General features: G+C 36.4%; 1 protein-coding gene across 3 annotated transcripts; it reads left to right on the top strand.

Moving 5' to 3' along the window:
• Positions 1-1178: 1178 nt before the first annotated feature.
• Positions 1179-18424, top strand: LOC117780336 (leucine-rich repeat and calponin homology domain-containing protein). 3 transcript variants are annotated; one of them, XM_034616820.1, is made up of 8 exons: positions 1179-1737; positions 10557-11074; positions 11710-12323; positions 12541-13180; positions 13245-13382; positions 14077-14154; positions 14441-15499; positions 17410-18424. In XM_034616820.1, the coding sequence occupies exons 1-8, from the start codon at positions 1491-1493 to the stop codon at positions 17617-17619; spliced, it is 3504 nt and encodes a 1167-aa protein (XP_034472711.1). In that variant the 5' UTR covers positions 1179-1490; the 3' UTR covers positions 17620-18424. The 3 variants fall into 3 exon arrangements, with proteins under 3 accessions (XP_034472711.1, XP_034472709.1, XP_034472710.1); XM_034616818.1 differs by lacking the exon at positions 17410-18424 and having other exon boundaries at positions 14441-16883; XM_034616819.1 differs by lacking the exon at positions 14441-15499 and having other exon boundaries at positions 1182-1737.
• Positions 18425-20376: the final 1952 nt, after the last annotated feature.

Genomic DNA, 20376 nt, shown 5'->3' with positions numbered 1-20376 from the left:
TGGGATTTTCTTTGCACATTGACACACTGTGCGACCAAGTGACGTTTTGGCGCGTACTCAGGCTATCTCACTTCCACACGTGGCGGATTGCGCGCATACAACAAACAGCTGATTGGAGCTGTTTTTTTTTCCTTTTTGCTTTTATTTTCAGTTGGAGGCAGCTTGAAAACAAAAACAAACAATAAACGCTGTTTGGTGTTGTTGCTGTTGTTGTTGAATTAACTTTGATTGATTTTCGGTGTGGCCGTTCTTTGACAATAATTTGAATAATGCGGAACAGACGCCTTGGATTAATTATGCATAATTCACACTGACACACAAACACACTGGCTACTGATTGTATCTAATTCACGCTGTTGTTGTTGTTGCTGTTGTAAGATCACACAAATGCGCAGCAAGTATTGAGAGCATGAACGTTGATTTTATTAGTTGCAGTTGTTGTTGCGCCCGATTTCTTGACACAGTTTTTTAAATGCGACGATGACGTTGCTCCCTTCCACGCGACGTTGGTAGGAAACGTTGCACCACAGTGCACCGATAATAACGAAAGCGAATAGATTAGAAAAGCGCGTTTATATAAAATTAAACAATTTTCAATTTACTATGAAATTTTTGTTGGCTGCGTTGGAATTTCAGTTGTTGTTGTGGTCGCTAGAGCTGCATCGATGTGGCAACCTTGAATCCCAGAAGAAAAAAATCATAGCTAGTTTGAACGTGTGGCAACATTGGCAGTTGATCTAAATCATTTTTCATATCAGTGCCTTTTTCCAAAAATGATTTAGAATTTTAAAAGCACTTAAAACCATTATAAAAATATCACCTTTATTTTTATCAAGTTTTGAATTAAAAATGGTCTCCAAATTTAATAATTTATTGCAAAATGAACCAATTATAATTTCACATTTGAATCGGACCACCGCCACAATCTGTCGACCGTTCGAGTATAAAAATCTTCCGTCCATTAAAAATTGAGCTTAATTTTTTAATTTAACTTTGTTTATGTTGAAAAGAATATTATTAATTAGCTGTTCATTAATAAAACATATAAACAATGTGAGTTTGCAACGAAATTCGATACCTTTCGGGGCTGCCAGCTGCTGTTGAAAATACCAAATTATGTTACATTGTGGAATGTAAGTTATTTGTTCAGAAGCGCTGTCTGGTCACACACAGTGTTGGGCCATTTAGTATTTTTTTGATTTCGTGCCGTGCGTTTGAGTTTTTGGTGCTACCTCGCTCGGTTTCTGGCGTTTTGTGTTTGTGTACGCGCGCGCGTGTGTGTGAGAGAAAAGAAGCCGCTAAGGAAAATCCAATTCTTGGAAATCTTATCAATGAAAATGCCATCGTGCTTACCACGTCTCTAGCCTAGCCGTTGTTGCCGTTTAGCTTGTTTGCTTGTTTGTTTGTGTGCGTGAAGCTGCTGTCAGCGTCGCTGCTACCACGCCCACACGCACACACATACACGCACGCAGGCACACGCACACACAAGCATGGCAGCCACGGTGTATAAACGCCTACAGATTGGCGGAGGCGGCGGTCTTATGATGAGTTCCACCAACTCCCCCGCCACCATTGCCGGCTCCTCGCCCATGCTGGGTCACTCGCAGCTGACGCGTTCCCTGGAACGCATCCTGGAGGAGGCGCACTTCAGCGGAGAGCTGATACTGACCAATCGCAAGCTCAAGGATTTCCCCAAAATGGGCACCAAATTTAGTTTAACGGATACCGTCATTGCAGGTGAGTTCCACTTTTATTGAATTACTCTATTCTCTCTCCCTCTCTGTCTGGCCTCTTGGGTGTGGTTGCAATCCTTAGATTCCAATTCCATAAAATATATCTGCTGAATTTCTGCTTTTTGTTCGTACGAAAATCAATAATTTGCAGCAGCCCGTCGCATGTTGTCTCACTCTCTCTCGCTCTCTCTTTCTCTATCGCATTCGGTTCTCCCTGCCGGCAAGTTATTACTTTTTATTGCGTTCGCACGCACTTGCTTACCAGTGCTGCCAGAATTTCATTGGCTAAAATATCTAATTTGATTAGACAATGTAAATTTAGCAAAAAAAGAAGAAATATTTTAAAATGCATAAAATATTGCCAATATTTTTGAAGGGAACAAAAAACTTATCTGCACAATATTCTCTTCTTTAACTATTCCATTACCTCAATTATACTATTTTATTTGTTGTCCATAACATTAGCTGTCATTCTAAAAAAATTTTCAAATCATTTTTTTAAATGTTTAAATTTATAGCCAATAGAATATATTCAATTTTACTACTTCCTTAAATTATAAAATAGCCAAGTCAAAATAGCTAAAGTGGCAACACTGCTGCTCTCGTCAAGTTTATCTTTCTCTCTCCCTCTCTGTCTCTCTCTCTCTCTCTCTTTCTCACATTTACTCCCTATTGCATGCATGCCAAGGACAGTAATTATTGCAGCTGTTTATTTTTCTCCTCTTTGCTCTTTCGTTCTGCTTCGTCTTGCCATTTGCAGTTTGCACTATTTCGTCGGCAATTTTTGTTTGGGTGGGTTTCAAGTTCAGCCAACTTTCGTTTTTGTTGTGCCCAAAAATGCAATCCACACACACACACAAACACACGCAGACACACCTATACGACCCAGCCACCCACACCACCCCACTGATAACCACCCTGATAAGTGAACCATCTGTTTAATAGACGTCCCGCATCGATTTTCAGCTGTGTGCGCCTTTGTTTCCATTTTCTCGTTTTATTTATATTTGGGAAGAAAGAGAAATGCGGAAAATCCAGTAAAATAAAGTGGTCTTATCGAGTTGTTATTAATCAAAATAATCTTTTTATATTATAAGCAAAAACCACATTAATTGTTACATTACTTGTTCTCTGATTAACAGGGTATTCCCTTGGGTGGGTACTTATAAGAAGTCTGATAAAACTTAACAAACTAAAGAATGAAAACGAATTTAAATGTTATCTTAATTATTTCCTTTATTTGATTTTACTATTATTATTATTTTTTCTATAAACAATTCAATAAACTAGTTATCTTTTCTGAAATGTTTAACTGTTCCCTTTTCCTTATTTTTATTAAATTTTTTTTTTGTTTTATATTAAATTAAATTGGTTCTATTTGCTTAAACTATTTAAAAACTAGTTCTGGTTTAATGTACTGTTTTCTGTATTTATTTTTCTATAAGATATCTGTTAATATTCAATCTAATTTTTCATTTTATTTTTTATAAAAAAATCAATTTCATTAGTTTCATTTGATTTAGACCAATTAACTGATCATGTTCTTAACTAATTCCAATAATATTTAATGTTTCTTTGTTTTGCACTATCACAAATCAATTGTACCGGTTCCATTTGCTGCACCGGTTCAACTAATTCCAGCTTAATTTCGTGAGAAAGTTCAAAAGTAGCTCAGAAATCAATTTGCTTCGTGAACTTAGGAAAGTTGTGATTTACGTAAATCGTGACTTATTTCCAAGATTCTTTTTTCTTGGCCTCCCCCTCATTTTTGTATCTTTTGCTTCCGGCATTTCCAATTAAGTTTTGTTTGTGGTTCAATGCGTTATGCCAGCACTTTAATTGAGTCATCAGTGTGTGTGTATGTGTGTGTGTGTGTAGAATGCTAAGGCGTGACTAATTAGCAATTAAATTGTTGCCCCCTTTTTTGGCGTGAAGAATATCATTAAGAGGCACTGTAAGCAGATATGGTTTATTGCTAAAATATTTTTGAAAATGTGGGCATACACAGCACGGAAAAGTCAAGAGGCAAAGCTGCAACGCCAATACGGAGAAAAGGAGAAAATGGCTTAGACCGGGCGGGTTTCAAGTAACCACTTGGCCAAAAGAAATCAATGAGAGCCATAAGCAAGGTATTTTTTTTCTTGTTTCTTTTTTTTTTTCTGGCTTGCAAAGCAACCCCCAAGGAAGCTTGGAGGTGGAGCCATACTTATTTGGCAGACTGTCAACGTTTCCTAAAACCATTTGTTGTTGTGGTCTGTGCTTCCCACTCCTCTTCTCCTTCTCCTCCACCTCCACTTCCTCCTTCTCCTTCTTGTCGTCATTAAGACGCACGTCACGTAAATCAAACAAAAGCCATGAAAATTGAGAAACTGCAGGCACAAAATTCAACTTTGCGACGTGCAGGAAATTGTTTAAAATAATTGCAAGTTGCAAACTCAAAACAAAATGCAATGCAGCTGCTGCAGATGCAAGAGTAGTATTTTTTAGGAGAAAATGTATTCAGTAGTAGCATTAAAAAGTATCTAGAAGTTACAGCTGAAGAGGGTACATAAATTCCATAGTATTTAGTAGTATAAGCAGATAAGATAGTAGCTTTTGCTAGATTATTTAGTAGTAGCAACAGAAAAGGTAGTAGCTGTTGCAAGAGTCGCATTGCATTCAGTAGTAGCAGCAGTATTTAGTAGTAGCAGCACAGAAGGTAGTAGCATTGTCATTGACAGCTGCGCAGTGAAGCTGCTGTCAGTGTTGCTGAGCAACAAAAACGTCTGCAGCTAAACTAGAAACTTACGACATTATGTATTGTTGTTGGTTGGAGTTGGCAAACAAAGCAGAGGGGGCAAAAAGACAACTGTCTCGTGTGTTGTGTGTATCTGTCATGTGTAGTTGTTGTTGTTGTTCCCCCCTTTGTTGTTGTTTTTGCTGTAAGTGTGTAAATCTCAAAGCGGCAGCATTGTTGTTGTTTTTAATATTATTTGTTGCTCCACCATAAACGCAGCAGAACACAGAGAGGAAGCGACGACGTCAAATGCTGCCGGGCACGTAGTTTGTCTGTCCACGCAGTCCACACAATCCACATAGTCCACACTCTACATTGACTCTCAAACTGTATGTGCGTGTTTTGCATACGCGATGAATGAAAAAAACAAAGTTTAATTGGAGATGACACTTTCCAGTGATAAATTTCTATAAAAAATAAATAGTTTAAAAAATGCAGTAAATAAAAGCAAAGCAAACAAAAAAAAACAAGTGTAAGAACACCTTAACAAAATTCAATTACTTTGTAATCCATCTAAATTATGTATGTATATACAAACTAAAAATTTGTATCTATCGTTTACTTATCTGAATGTCCACACCTTCCAGTGACTGTCAAACTTTGAGCGCTTATAAATAAAAAGCGTACATAGATCTATTATGTGCGATATTTCTACAATATATAATGAAAAAAACATTTTAAAGCAATTTATAGTAAATAATCTTAAATACTTGCGTAAATTTTAAAAAAATTAAAAAAAAAATACTACTAATGTCTATTTATCATTTGTTTATCTCTAGTTAATTGTGCTTAATGTGCGATAAATAAAATTTTTAGATAATTCGCGAAACTGACGGCATTTCTATCTATAGATAAATAGGCACTTCGGATTGAGGCCATTCGGTTGGTTACGAATGCAAACTTGACACAGAAAAAGAGCATTCATTAAGTCAATTTCTTGAATTCATATGTAAGTGTAAGCAATATTTAATGCCACAGCCGATGTGTGGCAACAAAAAGCGGCAAATGGCAAAAAGCAACAACAACAACAATAATAGCAATGTCGAGGCATAAACAATTTATGTAGTTTAATTGCTGAGCATAGCACACACACACACACACACACACACACCACGGGCACAAGAACTACGTTTATGCGATGGAAATCATGATCTAAAAGATCATGCAAAGAAAAATTAGTTTCTTAAACAGTTTCAGTCTATAAAAGAAGAATTTTCTCTTATATATAAAATATTCTAATTGATCATTTTAAATCTTTAAAAAAGAAGTTTACACAATACTACATACACAATACATATAAAATTAAATTAGCTATTTCTACCTTGCAGACTCTTTCGAGCATTTCTTTTCTCTTGACATTTTTGAACATGTGAGTTCGTAAACTTATTCATCGTATAAACATTAGAAAAATGCAATTTGAGCTAAAGCAGCTGGTATCAGCTTACAACAACTGCAAATAAATTAAGGGCAATAGCCACAACAATGGCAACAACAAAAGCAGCAGCAACAACAACAACAACAACAAATTAAACGCGTGCCAGACAAATGCCAGCCGTTGTGTGTGTTTGTCTATGAAAATTGTAAACTTGCCACAGCTGTTCCAGTTAGACTGGAAAATGCTGCCTAAGCGAAAAAGCCACTCGGGGCTAAAAGGGAAAATTCATCATCATCATCAACTATAACAACAAATGTTAACGGATATGCTTCAATTGTTTAAATATTTACTTTGTTAGTTGTTTAATGTTGGCAAACAAAATGTTGTTTTTGCTTTTAAGCTTTGCATTATGATTAAATGGAAAATGCGAGAAATTGCTGAGCACAACAATGTGAGTGTGTGTGTGTGTGTGTGTGTGTGTGTGTGTGTGTGTGTGTGTGTGTGTGTGTGTGTGTGTGTGTGTGTGTGTGTGTGTGTGTGTGTGTGTGTGTGTGTGTGTGTGTGTGTGTGTGTGAAACTCTGGGCTCTTGAAATGTAATCAATTGAAGCGATTTCTTCATGAGACATCGAAGCGGGAATTGCTGTCAATATTATTATTGTTTTTGTTGTTGTTGTTGTAGTTCCGTTTTAATCTTTGGATTGTGATTTAAAAATCCATATGGCAACTGTTTGTGTTTGTATTCTCAGCTGCGTATTTACAATTAAAGTTTATGTCGAGATAAGCAATGAGTTCAAATCTATTTCTGAAATATTGACAAAAGTCTGGGAATCAATCTGTCAATTTATTTCTTTGTCAAAAGCTCAAAATCAAATAAAATGACAAAGATAATATACATTGTCAAATTTTAGTTTAGCGCTTAAACTTGTAAATGCTTTTTGAGAGCAACTCTCAATTATAATATAATTTTAGACTGTTTCAGCTTTCTATAGAGAAAAAATTCTCATAAATTGTTGGATGATTTACTACATTTAGTTTACTCTCATTCCATACATATTAGGAACTGTAACTCCATAGACGGTCTGATTGCTGAATGTGACCATATCCATTTCTTGGCCTTATCTATTAGGCAGTAACCATTACCAACTTCAGCATGACCATAAAAGGCTGGCAACGGGAAAACTGGCCCTTTTTGCTTATGATTATTAATCATAATTCCAGCAGCGTGTGTCGTCAATAAAATTGAGTAAATTAATTTCAATAAATCCATCAATATACAGCAGCTGTCGGAATTGTCTAATGGTCTCCAGAGACATGGAGAAGAGGGATCTATTGTGTGCTCCAAATTGAGAGACCCGTTGTGCCATATAAAGCGATGAGTTGTTTTTAGTTAAGGGGCACGTGTTGTTGCCACACAGTTCGAGTTGAGTCAAGTTGAGTTGTGTGGAATGTGGCGCCATCAATTTAATTTTTTGTTGCTTCCGTTGAAGCCTTTTAAAAATCAAATGGACTCTGCCACCTTCTCTTTCCTCTACTGTCTCTGTTATCCCTCTCTTCTCTCTTCTTGCTTCTCTGTATCCTATGCATGTTGCTAGATCCTGTGCTGCACCCTTGTCATATATGAGTAATTCGGGGTAATTGCTGTTTTGCCTTTTTGTGGCGCGTACATTTTGCAATATTTATGAGCTGGTGGTGCAGGTGTGGTTCACAACACGCTCGCACCACAACGATCCAATTCCCAATTTTGTTGTCGCGACAGACACTCAACCAAAAATAAAAAAGAAAGTATATGAAATTTGATTTATTTTGCTTGGGCTTATACACTCACGGACAGTTTTATACTTTTGTCATGAAATGTGTTTTCTTACAGAACTTTTTAAACGAGTGGTTTTAAAAACTACTACTACTGTATCACAAAGTTAAGATCTTTCAGAACATCGGAAGAGCAAAAATTCCATTTCTTTTGTTTGTTTTCATTTTAGAGGAAATCGGTCGATAATTCACCATTCAAATAATCAGTCAAAAATTAAGTTTTTGTATTAAAATACTCTTCCTGTTAAACACTTTTGACAAAATAGAATAAAACCCATTTTAAACAATCGCTTTTCTTAGATCTTTATCGCTTTTCGCTTTAAAAGCGTATAAAATCTTCGGTGTAGCAAAGATAATCTTTCCTTTTTGTTGTTTTTTTTTTTTTTGCAAAATTTTATTTGGCGCATTGCGTTGTTGGCCAGACGCCAAATCCCCGCTGAGAACAAAACTGACCGGGCATGTGGCTGGTGGCATGCGGCCTGTGGCATGTGGCAGGTTCACAGTACAAAGTCGCTGGCCCAGTTAGCTGCTTGTCGTCTCGTAGGATGCTGCACGCAATCCAATTTCCGCGTGTTGCGGAGTCCATAAAGCCATTGAAACTGATAGCATGGTACTGATAATGACGTTACGCGTGGAGTCCTTCGGCACATCCTGTTGCCACGGAAAGTTTATTCAACCTGAGACTGCAGCATGTGGGTGCAGCAAAATTGCAAATTGCAACTGCAACCAGCGACAGTCATTGCCATCTTAAGCGTTGCCTTTGTCTGAATTTTTGTTCTTCCTCTTTTGAATGCTCCCTTTATAAGAAGAGTTAGGCATGCAGGGGCTGGGTGATAAGGGGGGAACTTAACTAATGCGAAGCCATAGCGAGCATTTACCCAAGCCGCACCCCAAGCGACTTTTGTTGCAACAACATCAGTGAAGAGGAAACATAAAGCAATCTCCACTCGTTCCATAAACAACGTAGATTGAGGAGTCACTGAGTGTGCGTAAATCCCAACAACAGCAACAAAGCGACAACAACAACAAAGAGCATAATGCCAACGACTGTCGTCAGCCAGTTTAAATGGTTGAGTTTTTAGCGTACTTGAGATTGAAGTGAACTGAAGTCTCTAATGGATTTGAATTCGCTATTTCTGGTTTCGCGGCAGTTGCATAAGTTGAATATTTGCCTATTCATACGCAACTGATTCGATCTGCACACTGGGAACTAGTTCAGCGGAGTTACCTGATCAAAATGTTAAAGAACTTATATGGCACACTCAAGTACGTGTCATTTTTATAGGGTCCAAACTAGTTTAAAATATCACTAAAAAGATTCCTCAGACTTTAAAAAGCAAATATAAAACACATTTGTAGGGTTAATTATATAAACTATAAGCTTGAACTGTATTATGCGAATGAAGATAAAAATGAAGATAAATAGAATTACATAAAAGAGTCTTATAGGCAAATGTCTGAAAAATAATACAAACTTTTCTGCTTTTCAAAAGATCATTAGTCTTATCGACGCCAAAAAAAATATATCTAAATAATAATAATAATTATTTTTCCACAATCTTTATGAGTTGTACAATTTTCTATTAATTACTGTGCATTTTTCGCGAAATTTTTGTTTCTCACTCATAATTATTTTTTTGCTTTATTAATTTTGTCTAGAGCTGACAGGAGGGAAATATACTATAATTATCAGTATAATTTATAGAAATTATTAAGCTTTTTAACTAGATTTTATGGTTCTTTGTTTTATATAGTTACTGAACTAACTTATGTTTTTATAAGCAAAGCATAGAATCTGTAATATATATTCTATCTTCGTTGACTTTTTTCTATTTCTCTGAATTCCACTAGCTCAAATTAAACCAGATATAAAACACTCGCCTGTTTTGTTTTGTGGCACTTGAATTACATAACTTTATGATGCTGCACCTAAACACGTAATTTCCTATTTTCCCAGTCCTATTTACATGCCCATTCCCACTCCACACCCACTCCAAAAGTTTACGCACAATTTCGTGTATACAATAAATTTTGGTTAAGTTTTCTTTTTGTTGTGCCTGTTTACCGCATTGTCTGCTTTGGGGCTGTTGCCTTGCCTCGACTTTCCTCCCCTGTCTCCTCCCTTTAGGCTCCCCTTTCGTTGTTGTTTGCGCTCATTTTGCATGCAAATTCATTTAGTAAATTAATTGCCCATTCCACGCCGCTCTCCCACTTGTTCTCGAACTAAAACCCGCAACGGGCAATGGACAGCGGGTAACAGCGGGAATTGCCGGCATATTGAGGTCATGCGCTCCAGTCTCGCGTGGCGGAGTCGGAGTCGTTATGCGTGGCAACTAGAATGCCGCAAGCGGCGGTAAACTGATTAAGGAAGACTCTTATTACTCTCTCTTCTGTCGCTCTCTGTGTCTTACTCTTTGTAGCAAAGGTTGCCTCATACGAATCCGCAATGTTATTATAGGAATTAAAAAAGAAAACTTAATATTTACCAAAAACACAAATAAGAAAAATGTTTAGTGTACAAAAATGAGGAAAAATTTAGCTTATTAATATTAGAAAAAAAGTACAGTTTATTTAAATAAATATTAATTTTTAAATAAATATCAGAAATAAGAGTATTTTTTATAAATATAATAAAAAATACAGACTACATTTTTGTTTTATTTTATAATAAAAATAAAAATTAAGAATATAAATCAACATTTGTACATCATGTATCCTATTTTGTGACATTCCTATTTTTGCTATTATTTTTCTACTGCACATAATTTTGTTTTTCCCAGTCTTTCTCTCCCCCTTTCAAACGAAGCAGGGGTGCATTTTCTGGTTTGCCCAATTAATATCATCTCCCCTTGTCATTTACAGATCTGTCTCGAAATAGATTCTGTGAGCTGCCCGAGGAGATCACAACGTTTGCGTTTCTGGAGACGTTGCTGTTGTATCACAATGCAATACGTAGCATACCGGAATCAGTAAAGCAACTCTCCTCATTAACGTATCTGGATCTGCGTAGTAATCAGCTGAGTTCACTGCCACGTGAGATTTGCTTCCTGCCGTTGCAAGTTCTGCTAGTGTCCAACAATCGATTGGCCACGTTACCCGATGAGTTGGGACGACTCGATCAGACGTTGACCGATCTGGATGCGTCCTACAATCAACTGACGGCATTGCCCGTGCGTCTTGGTGAGCTTCGGACTCTGCGCTCCCTCTCGCTGCGCAGCAATCAACTGTTGTATCTGCCTCGGGAGATCACCTGCCTGAGCCTCGTCTCGCTGGACGTGAGCAACAATCGAATCGCCAGTCTTCCCCTGGAGATCCGGCATATGAGCACGCTCGTCGAGCTGCAGTTGGAGAACAATCCACTCACCGCTCCACCGGCAAGTGTAAGTAGCCAATGGATTGTTAACATAATAATGACCAAGCTAACTGATAAGATATGTTATCAGTTTGTCAGCTATCTAGCTTCAAGTGCATTGAAAATAGAAAATAGATCAGCGCATGTCGTCATATTTCACTAGTTTTATGATCTATATTTAAACGTATAATTACAATGTCGTGTATTGTTATTAGTTTTTATATGTATTTCCAAACAACTAACTGACATGTGTTTGTACCAGGCTCGAAAAGTGTATGATGGTCTATAAACAAGTAAAATGTACCTATAATCGATTGTGCTCGTCAGTGAAATACTTAGTAATACTAGTAATCAATATGATTATGCATGTAATATGATCGCAATAAACAAATTGAAACCATTAAATATATGGTAAAAACAATAAATATTATTAATAAGTATTAATATACTGAAAATAAATAATTAACAAAGTTATTTTCGTTTTGTATGATATTGGAAAAAAACATCGGTCAATGAATTTGTGTTCAAGATAAGAAATTATCCTAAAATAAATGTAAAACGATATAATAAATTGATTAATATATCTACAACAGCTCATAATATTTAGTACTTGGTGTAATTCCCTGTTTCATCTCGAATTAATCCTATCTCATTATTTTCCAGCTTTGCATGCGTGGTCTGGTGCACGTGTTTAAGTTTCTGGAGACGCAGGCAACGCGGGAGGAGAAGGGCGCTCGAGCTGGTGGCAATTACGATGGCTACACGACATTGCGACGTGCACCGCGTCACAATTCCAGTGGCAACATGCTGGAGACGACAACCAGTCAACGGCATGCGGCACGACATCAAATCGACTCTGGCTACAGCACCAGCGATGGGCTGGACAAGCGTTGGTCCCACGATGCACCCGTCAAATCCAAGACAGACTCGCCGCTCCACTGTGCCACATTGCCACGTGCATTGACCCCCAGCAACAACAGCAGCAACAATCAACAGCAGCAACAGTTGCCGCTGAGCGCGGATTTGATGGACGCTTCGTTAACTTCCAGCACGAGCACAATTGTGGATGAGAGTCTGACGTTGAGTGCGGGCATTTCACCAATGGCATCGCCATGCAAGCGAGCAACGACATCTTCTGCGGAGCAGCTCAGTTATAGCTCCAGCAATGGCTCGTCGCCGGATCAGGATGAGGATCTGATGCTGGATCATCAGGAGCGCAGTGTGCACGGCAGCAATGGCAAGCTAAACAAGAGCCTCAACAACATACAGACCTACAAGTAAGACAAGATATTGTACTTTATATCTGAGTTCTAGTTTTCATTTTCATACAATTAGAAACAATGTTTTTATTATTTTTAAATTTGTTCTTATTTCTTTGTCCTTTTTTTTCAAATTCTTACAAAAGTCTTCAGCATTCCCATAAGGTAGCAAGTTTACATAAATTCATTTTAAAATTAAAATTAAATCAAATTAATTTAATTGAAATTTTTACAGGGAGTACAAGGAGGCGTTGAAGCAGCAGCGCAATCAGGAAATTAGCAGCGTCTACAAGCAGAAGCATCCCAATGCCAATCAGAGTCCAAATGATGAGGAACTGCCGCGTCTAACCAACGGCTCAGCAACAGCAACACTGCCAAAGTCCATCATGAAACAGCCGAGCAGCAACGGAAGTAATGGCCATAATGGCAATGGCATCGGCAACGGCATCGATGATGTTGTTATACCAAAGAAACCCATTCAAAAAGTGATACCTTCACGCAACACAGAGTTAATGTCATCGCAAGCATTAAAGTCATCGCCCACATCCTCGCCAGAAGCCAATGGTGCCAATTGCCTGGGATATGTGAAGCCGCATAGTCCAATGAAAAATGGCATTGGTGTTCTCACCAACAGCAACAATAATAGCAGCAGCAGCAGCAGCAGCAGCAAGTTCAATACGTCCAATGGGGTTGGAGCTGCCACAAGCAGCGTCATTAAGTCACCTGTCAGTGCAACAAGTAAACTTGGCACAGTAAAAACTCATCGCACGGTCACCTGGAATCATGATATACCAGCTGAAAAACTGAGCTTCACCATGAGACGTGAATTCGATCGGCAGCGCGAGGAAACTGAACTCATGTCGCAACTGCGGAGTGTAATAATAATTTAATAACATTTTCATTCCATTATTTAAATAACTTAATATCATTCGCTTTTAGATCATTGAGACGCGTTTAAAGATGACGCTGCCTGAGGATATTGCAGCTGCACTTACAGATGGTGTCATTCTTTGTCATTTGGCCAACTATGTGCGGCCTCGCTCTGTGGCCAGCATTCATGTGCCGTCGCCTGGTGTGGTAAGTTCTGTGTCTAAGAATGTAAAATAAAATTCATATTTTAATTTTAAGATGAGATTTAGAAAGATGAACAAATTCTTAGAAATTGATTAATGGATCCTCAAGGAAATTTTAAATACAGAAATATATAATATTTCAAATATTTGGCATCTTATTTGATTCTGCATCACAATTGGAAATTTAAATTTTGTCTTAATACTGTCAATTTTTTTTGACACTTCTTCAAAACCTTCAAACTGCCATAACTTTGTCAAATGTTAACCACTGTCAATTATTTTCTCATAAGCTTGTCAAAACTGAACCGATTTCCTTACGGAATATCAATTTTATCTTCTTTTGACCTCTAATTTTATTCAGAATTGGAATATTTTTTAAACACTGCCCATTTTTGGCATATTTTCGATCACTGTTCATTCTTCCATTTACACTTCTTCAAAAACTTCAAACTGCCATAACTTTGTCAAATCTTAACCGTTTTTCTTGCGGAATGTGAATTTAATATTTTTTTGGCCTCTAGTTTGATTCTGAATGAAAATTGTAATCAATTGTTCCAACACTGTTCTTGTTTTTGTATACTTTGAAAAAAACGTATTTTGGAATAATTGTTCAGCCATCAATTTTTTTTGTTTGTCAATTCTTACATTTTGGATTTACTTCCCTAACTTTTAATAATAATTACCTTTCACATTTTTAGAACAAACTCTCTATGGCACGCTGTCGACGCAATGTGGATAATTTTTTGGAGGCCTGTCGTCGCATTGGCGTGGATGAGGTGTGTATTTAGTTTTATTATTTTGTGATATAACCCGTTAAAGTCCTAAACTATAGAAGTCAAGTCAGTTGAGAATTATTCATGATCATTCGGTTATGGGGCAATCCAAATGCTTATTTGAACGCTTAACGCTTTCCCGCTTTTGTAAACAGTTGAGTTGAATGTAGTTTTAGTTGTAAGTGAATCTTTTGCTATATCCAACCCCTATTTACTTTCCACTCCCTACTTTTCTCAAAATACACTTTGATGAATGATGCATAAAATCTGTTATTGGTGTTGGTTGCAGGAGTTGATTTGCTCCTGTGCAGATGTTGTGCCACAACAAAGCGAGCAACAACGCGCTGACGATGACTATGATGCTGATGTGTATGTCAATGATAACGACAGCAGCAACACTGCTAGCAGCAGCAGCAACAGCAACAGCAGCCACAACAACAACAACAACAACAAAATTGATAACAATGCTGGCCATAATAATCGTTGCCAAGTGCCAAATGCGGTGGCCCTGTTGCGCACAGTTGCCGCATTAATTGCCCTGGATGCAAATCCTCATCATCAGCATATGCGTTACCTGCAGCAGCAGGAAGAGTTGCAGCTGAAGCTGCAACAGCTGCAACAGTTGCAACAGCCAATTAATTTGTGTGTTGCGCAACATTTTGAGCATGAGCAATTAACAGTCACCTGCACCAAACAGCCAGAACAGATGTTGCAGCAACAGCAGCAACAACAACAATCACAACAATTAGAAAATGTATTATATGAGAATTGTAAATATGTCAATGACAAGGATGAGCATATGTCTGATGATGTGTCAATGGCAACAACAGCAACAGCTTGCTGGCTATACGAGCCACAACAACATCAACAACAATCACAACAACAACAACTGGGCACAATGGGTCAACTGCTGCGCACGGCAAAACAGAAAACGTTTGAGAAGATTAAACATAATTTAATAAGTCCACATGGCCAGCATAGTTTTCAATTGAACAACAACAATCGCACGCTGCAGACGATTATTGAGAATGAGCACGATGTGGCCGCCGCTGGACCGGCTGGTCACTATCAGCTTATAGACGAGAAGCAACAACAACAACAACAGCAACAAACTAAACAGGAGACAACACTCGTTAAGCCGCTGGCGAAGCGCATTGAATTCTTCGAGCAGAAACCAAAACTAGAAGTCTTTAGCATCTGTCGCATTGATGATCAGCAACCACAACTAAAACAACACAAACTGGAGAAGCTGAAGCAGCATGCAGCTGGCACTTCGTTGCTAAAGCACGACTCCCACACGTTGACCATCATTTTATCCTGCGTCTTCATTGCCACCTTTTTGTGGCTCGTCTTCTTCCCATTGCCCGGCTAGCAATGACAAGAAAATTAGTTTCCACAATAGCTTTTATTGCCTTTATGTATTGCCAATATTTTTAAGAGAACTCGCAGCTTATATTGCGCTTGTACTAATCGATAAACAAAACATTTAACTCTTGTAGTGAGTTCTTGAGGCTGCTTTTTGTTTAAGTGCTACTAAAAAATATATATGCAAATATGATGTATATCTAGCTCTAGCTATAGTTCCCAAAAACAGATATCAATTTTGAGGCATTTATTTGATATATATACAACCCAAAGACTTTAAAGAGCTGACATACAAAGGGTATTCCCTTTTCCCCAATTGCTCTCATGTGAGATTTATAAAACATAACTTTTCATTCATCATACAAAAATTAATCATTTCCCATTTATGAAACTATTATTTATAAAGACACTTCAATTTAATTAAACATATATACATATTTAAATAACTAGTGCTAAGTTACAACGAACTATTAAATTGATTTGAGTTCCGTTTTGCTAGTGAAACTAAGTAGAAACTAGAGTAAAGAATGAAAATAGAGTGAGTTAACCAGTTACCAGTGAAAGGTTTGTTGTTATGGGGTCAGTGGACAGGTTTTAACTGAAGCAGGGACACAAAATAGTTATAGAAACAAGCGTGAAATAGTTATGTAGGTAACAAATCAGAAATACTATGTACTAGACGAAAAACAAGTGCTTTTCCGTGGAGCACAACACTTTTAACAATATTTCTCTCAACGCACAAAAAATAACATTCACAAAAAATTCACAATACCAGTGCCTTTGACTGTGTAGCAGTTGACAGTCCAGATCAGCTATATAACTATATATATAGACACAAGATACACACACTTAAAGCAATAATTATTCATTTTGATTAACTTAAAATTATATAATTTCTACTCATGAACTAAGTGTGAACCGAAGGCTTCTTTTCCCAATGACTTTAAATGTATTATTTATGTATACCTATATATTTAAATTACTAAAAATTACATTCCTACAAATATCATATATAATTTGCTTTAAAATTATGCTATATACATTATATTTATTCAATATTCTGCATAAGTACTTAATGAATTCTCGACGAAAAGCTAATCAAATTTCTATAAGAAACACAAAACTGTAATACACACACACACACTCATAAAAACTCGAAAACTTGCATACGTATACATATAGATATGCATATTTATATAGTACTTAACAAGTAAAAATGAATTAAACCATATAAACACATATTTATATTTTGTCTAACAAAATTGTAGAACAAAGGAAATGATGACAAAAACATTCAGGCAGCTATAAGAAATGCATAAAAATTATACTTACTTCATAGATCATTAATTTTTATAAACAACATTTAACAACAAAAGACAAGCTATTTATGCTCTATATATAAACTAAGAAACTTTTGACACTGTAAACGAAATGAAAAACAATCAAAACAAAAACATGATTATATGAATCTATTTATGATCCACATTTAATTATAATGATGCCAAACAACAAGCAAGTTGCATTTATTATAAGAAATAATGCTAGATTCGACAGTGGAGCCAAGTCATTTGAACCAAACTAAAGCTGTTGCATTTATTGTAAGCACAAACAACAACTTTATGAGAAACAATGAAATATATGCATAAATATTTAAACAATAAGTGAAAACGTAATTTCTTTGACCACAGTGCGCACAGTTTGAGAGTCAGTGCATTGACTAAGCTAAGACACGCACCCAACCAAAGTGTCACAGTGACTGTAAAGCTGTTGTCACTGCAAAATTAATAAATTGTTGAGATTTTAAGGTACAATTTGATTTAGTTGCGATTTTGCGATTGTAATTGTTGTGAATTATTATTAATGTGCTTGTCATCTATTTTACTTAATACACAGAATCTAATTTGCTGCGCTGCCGATGTCTTGGAGGGAAAAGGTGCTGTCCAGGTGTCCATCACGGTTGGTGAACTCTTTCGACTGCACGGCTGTGGTTTAGTTGGCAACGGCAGTGGCAGTGGCAGCGGCAACAGCAGCGGAGCTGCCACACCAACCAAATCACCGACCAGAACAACACGTGCGACATTATCACCCACACCTCTAGTCTAGACTCTATAGAGAGAGAGAGAGAGAGAGATACAGAGAGTAAGATAAAGGAAAGAGATGCTGCTGCTGCCACGTGAACCAAATGAATTATCTGAAGTTTTATTGGACTCTTTTTGGACAACTACTTATGGACACATGGCTTTCCTGCATATTGTTGTGAACAAATCGAAAGTTGGCCCCTAATTTTGTTGTATTTGTAGTCAACTTAGTTTAGTTATGGATGCACCATTTATGCCATATGCTTTGTTAAACTTCATTTAGACATGTAGTTTATTTATTTATTGTAAATACACACGGATAAACAAACAACACAATGAAACCAAAACAATAACACACACATACACATACATATACCAACGAATTTGAGTTATATTCACAAAAAAAGTATTTATGAATTTGTCATACTATGAATTTATATTAATAGTTAATTACATATAGACTGGCTTGAGACTTTGTATGCATTATGATAGCTAGTCGAGCATCTCAAACTTTATGTTAACATCCAGCCATTTGTTTCTGTTATACTTTTAGCTGTTTGTCAACACAATTTGGCCAAAATTCGATAGAGATATAACTAACTGAATAAATACTGTTTTAAGTATGAAGCGATCAATCAATACATATATAAACATTATACCATTTGTCATATACATATACGAGTATTTATATAATGATTATGTAGCTTAGTCCTAACTTTAGCCTGTAGAAAGACTTCTTTTCTACAAGCCCAAACATTTATACGAAGCGAAACATGCACTAAAATATAAGTCTTCGATTATATCAAATAAAATAAAATTTTCATGCGTAACCTCGTCTTTTTTTTTTATCAAATTTTTTACACCATTTTTCGCAATGTTGTTGTTAAAAACGTGTGCACACATGTGCCTCAAGCACCGACCAAGTTAAATCACTCCCAATCTCTTTGCCGTTAAGAAAAACAAGCTCGCGCGTTTGCAATTTGTCAAATACTCTTTTTTTTTACCAAAAGCTAACATTTACTTTGGAGACTTTCCAAGGATTTTAATTTTTAGCCTACGACTTTTGCCTCGACGCCAGCTGCAAATCAAAGAGGGGGTATAAAATACTTTTATACTAAAGAAAATAAAAGTTTTTCCTTCACATAGTTTGGAACTTTGCATAATGCGAAACGCAAGCAATTCAGGGAATTTATTGTTCTTGCGGGTAGGGACTAGCAAATTTATGAGGAAAAAAAATATTAACAAAACAATAAATGAGTAGAGATCAATAAAGAAGGAAAAAAACCAGCAAGTGATTAATTTATCTTAGATATTTGAGTTCTGCTCTTAGTTGCAGCTAAAATGCTAGAATAACTCTTATCATATTTTGCATGTTAGGTGAAAGAAAAATGAATTGACGAACTGATAATGGACATAATATTTGACGATTTAATACATAGACTGTAAGCATATTTAATAAATATTATTAACTATAGGATTAAAAATAGGTTTTAAGAATATTTCAACTTATGCCTTTAATGCTGAACAGCCATAATGTGAAAGTCAAATTGAAAATCAACAATCTGGATTGACGAATTGATAATTAACATGAATTGTATTGTATTTATGGAACACATGATAACAGCTCTCCTGTAAATATTGAAATTATATTTAAACTATGGGCTAAAATACTTACGAGATGTCGAATTTGGAATGACATGGATTGTATTAAAAGTTGAATTTATATCTGCAGACTTTATTGAAATACGTACACTTTAAACAGAAATCAATAATCGATTTCTAAGCCAGAATAGCCATACCCTTAAAAGACTATGGGGCTCATCAGTTAAAGCCAGACCAATAGCTTTAGAGACCACAGTACTTTAATATAGCCTACGACTAGAAAAGTACCCAACTCAATAAATGTATAAAACAATGTGTAAATATTACTTGGGTTTTCTTATATTTATATATATTGACACATATACAGGGTCGACCTTTTTTAAAATGACAAAATTAAAATTAAAACAATTACTACTGTATTTATATTGTTGGAATATCGAATAGAGCGTTCTGAATTACTGTGACTGTTGAGAAATGCTTTTTGATTAATAATATTTTTTGTTAAAGATGTTCTGTCTATTCCCCATGCTACAGACGGATCCATTTGTTGGTGTATGTTATTTACTTTATGCTCATCTGCATGTTTACTGCAGCTCTTGAGCAAAATGTGGCCGTTTTTAAAAACACACTTTGCGGAATATTCATTGCGTATCTCATCAAAGCGACGCTTTGCTTCTTTACAGGTATCGATGGTTTGAACACAAATGGAGTTAGACAGATTCACTTGGCCACTTAAGTCTTTTGTTGCATGTCCATTTGCAGATTCATAACACAGTTTCTCGAATAAGCACTTTAAATTGACTTCATCCTTCAGCTTGTAAACACGACGAACTATTGCTTTACAGGAATCCTTGGTTTGATCACAGTTGGGCTTGGGCGCAATGCAGCCTTTCGACAGGAAAATACAGGACAATATAACCAGATGTATATTCATAGTCGTTGTTAATTTAGTACTGTCGATGGATGCAGAAGATATACATATTAACACACTAAATGAATCACAAATCGAAAGCTTTGTTACTTATTTAACGGTAGCTTTCAATGACGAAATATGTTACACTTCTGAGTGGGACTTTCAGCGGTCGACTGATTACGACTCTAACACTGAGAATACAATTTATAAAAAGTTCAGGCAGCCTAGAAAGTGAATTAAATTCGTAATTAGTGCTCACCAAGCTGA

Source organism: Drosophila innubila (assembly GCF_004354385.1).
Source record: "Drosophila innubila isolate TH190305 chromosome 2L unlocalized genomic scaffold, UK_Dinn_1.0 4_B_2L, whole genome shotgun sequence".
Lineage (NCBI taxonomy): Eukaryota > Metazoa > Arthropoda > Insecta > Diptera > Drosophilidae > Drosophila > Drosophila innubila.
The sequence above is the reverse complement of the archived record's forward strand: the minus strand, read 5'-3'. Positions and strand labels throughout refer to the sequence as shown.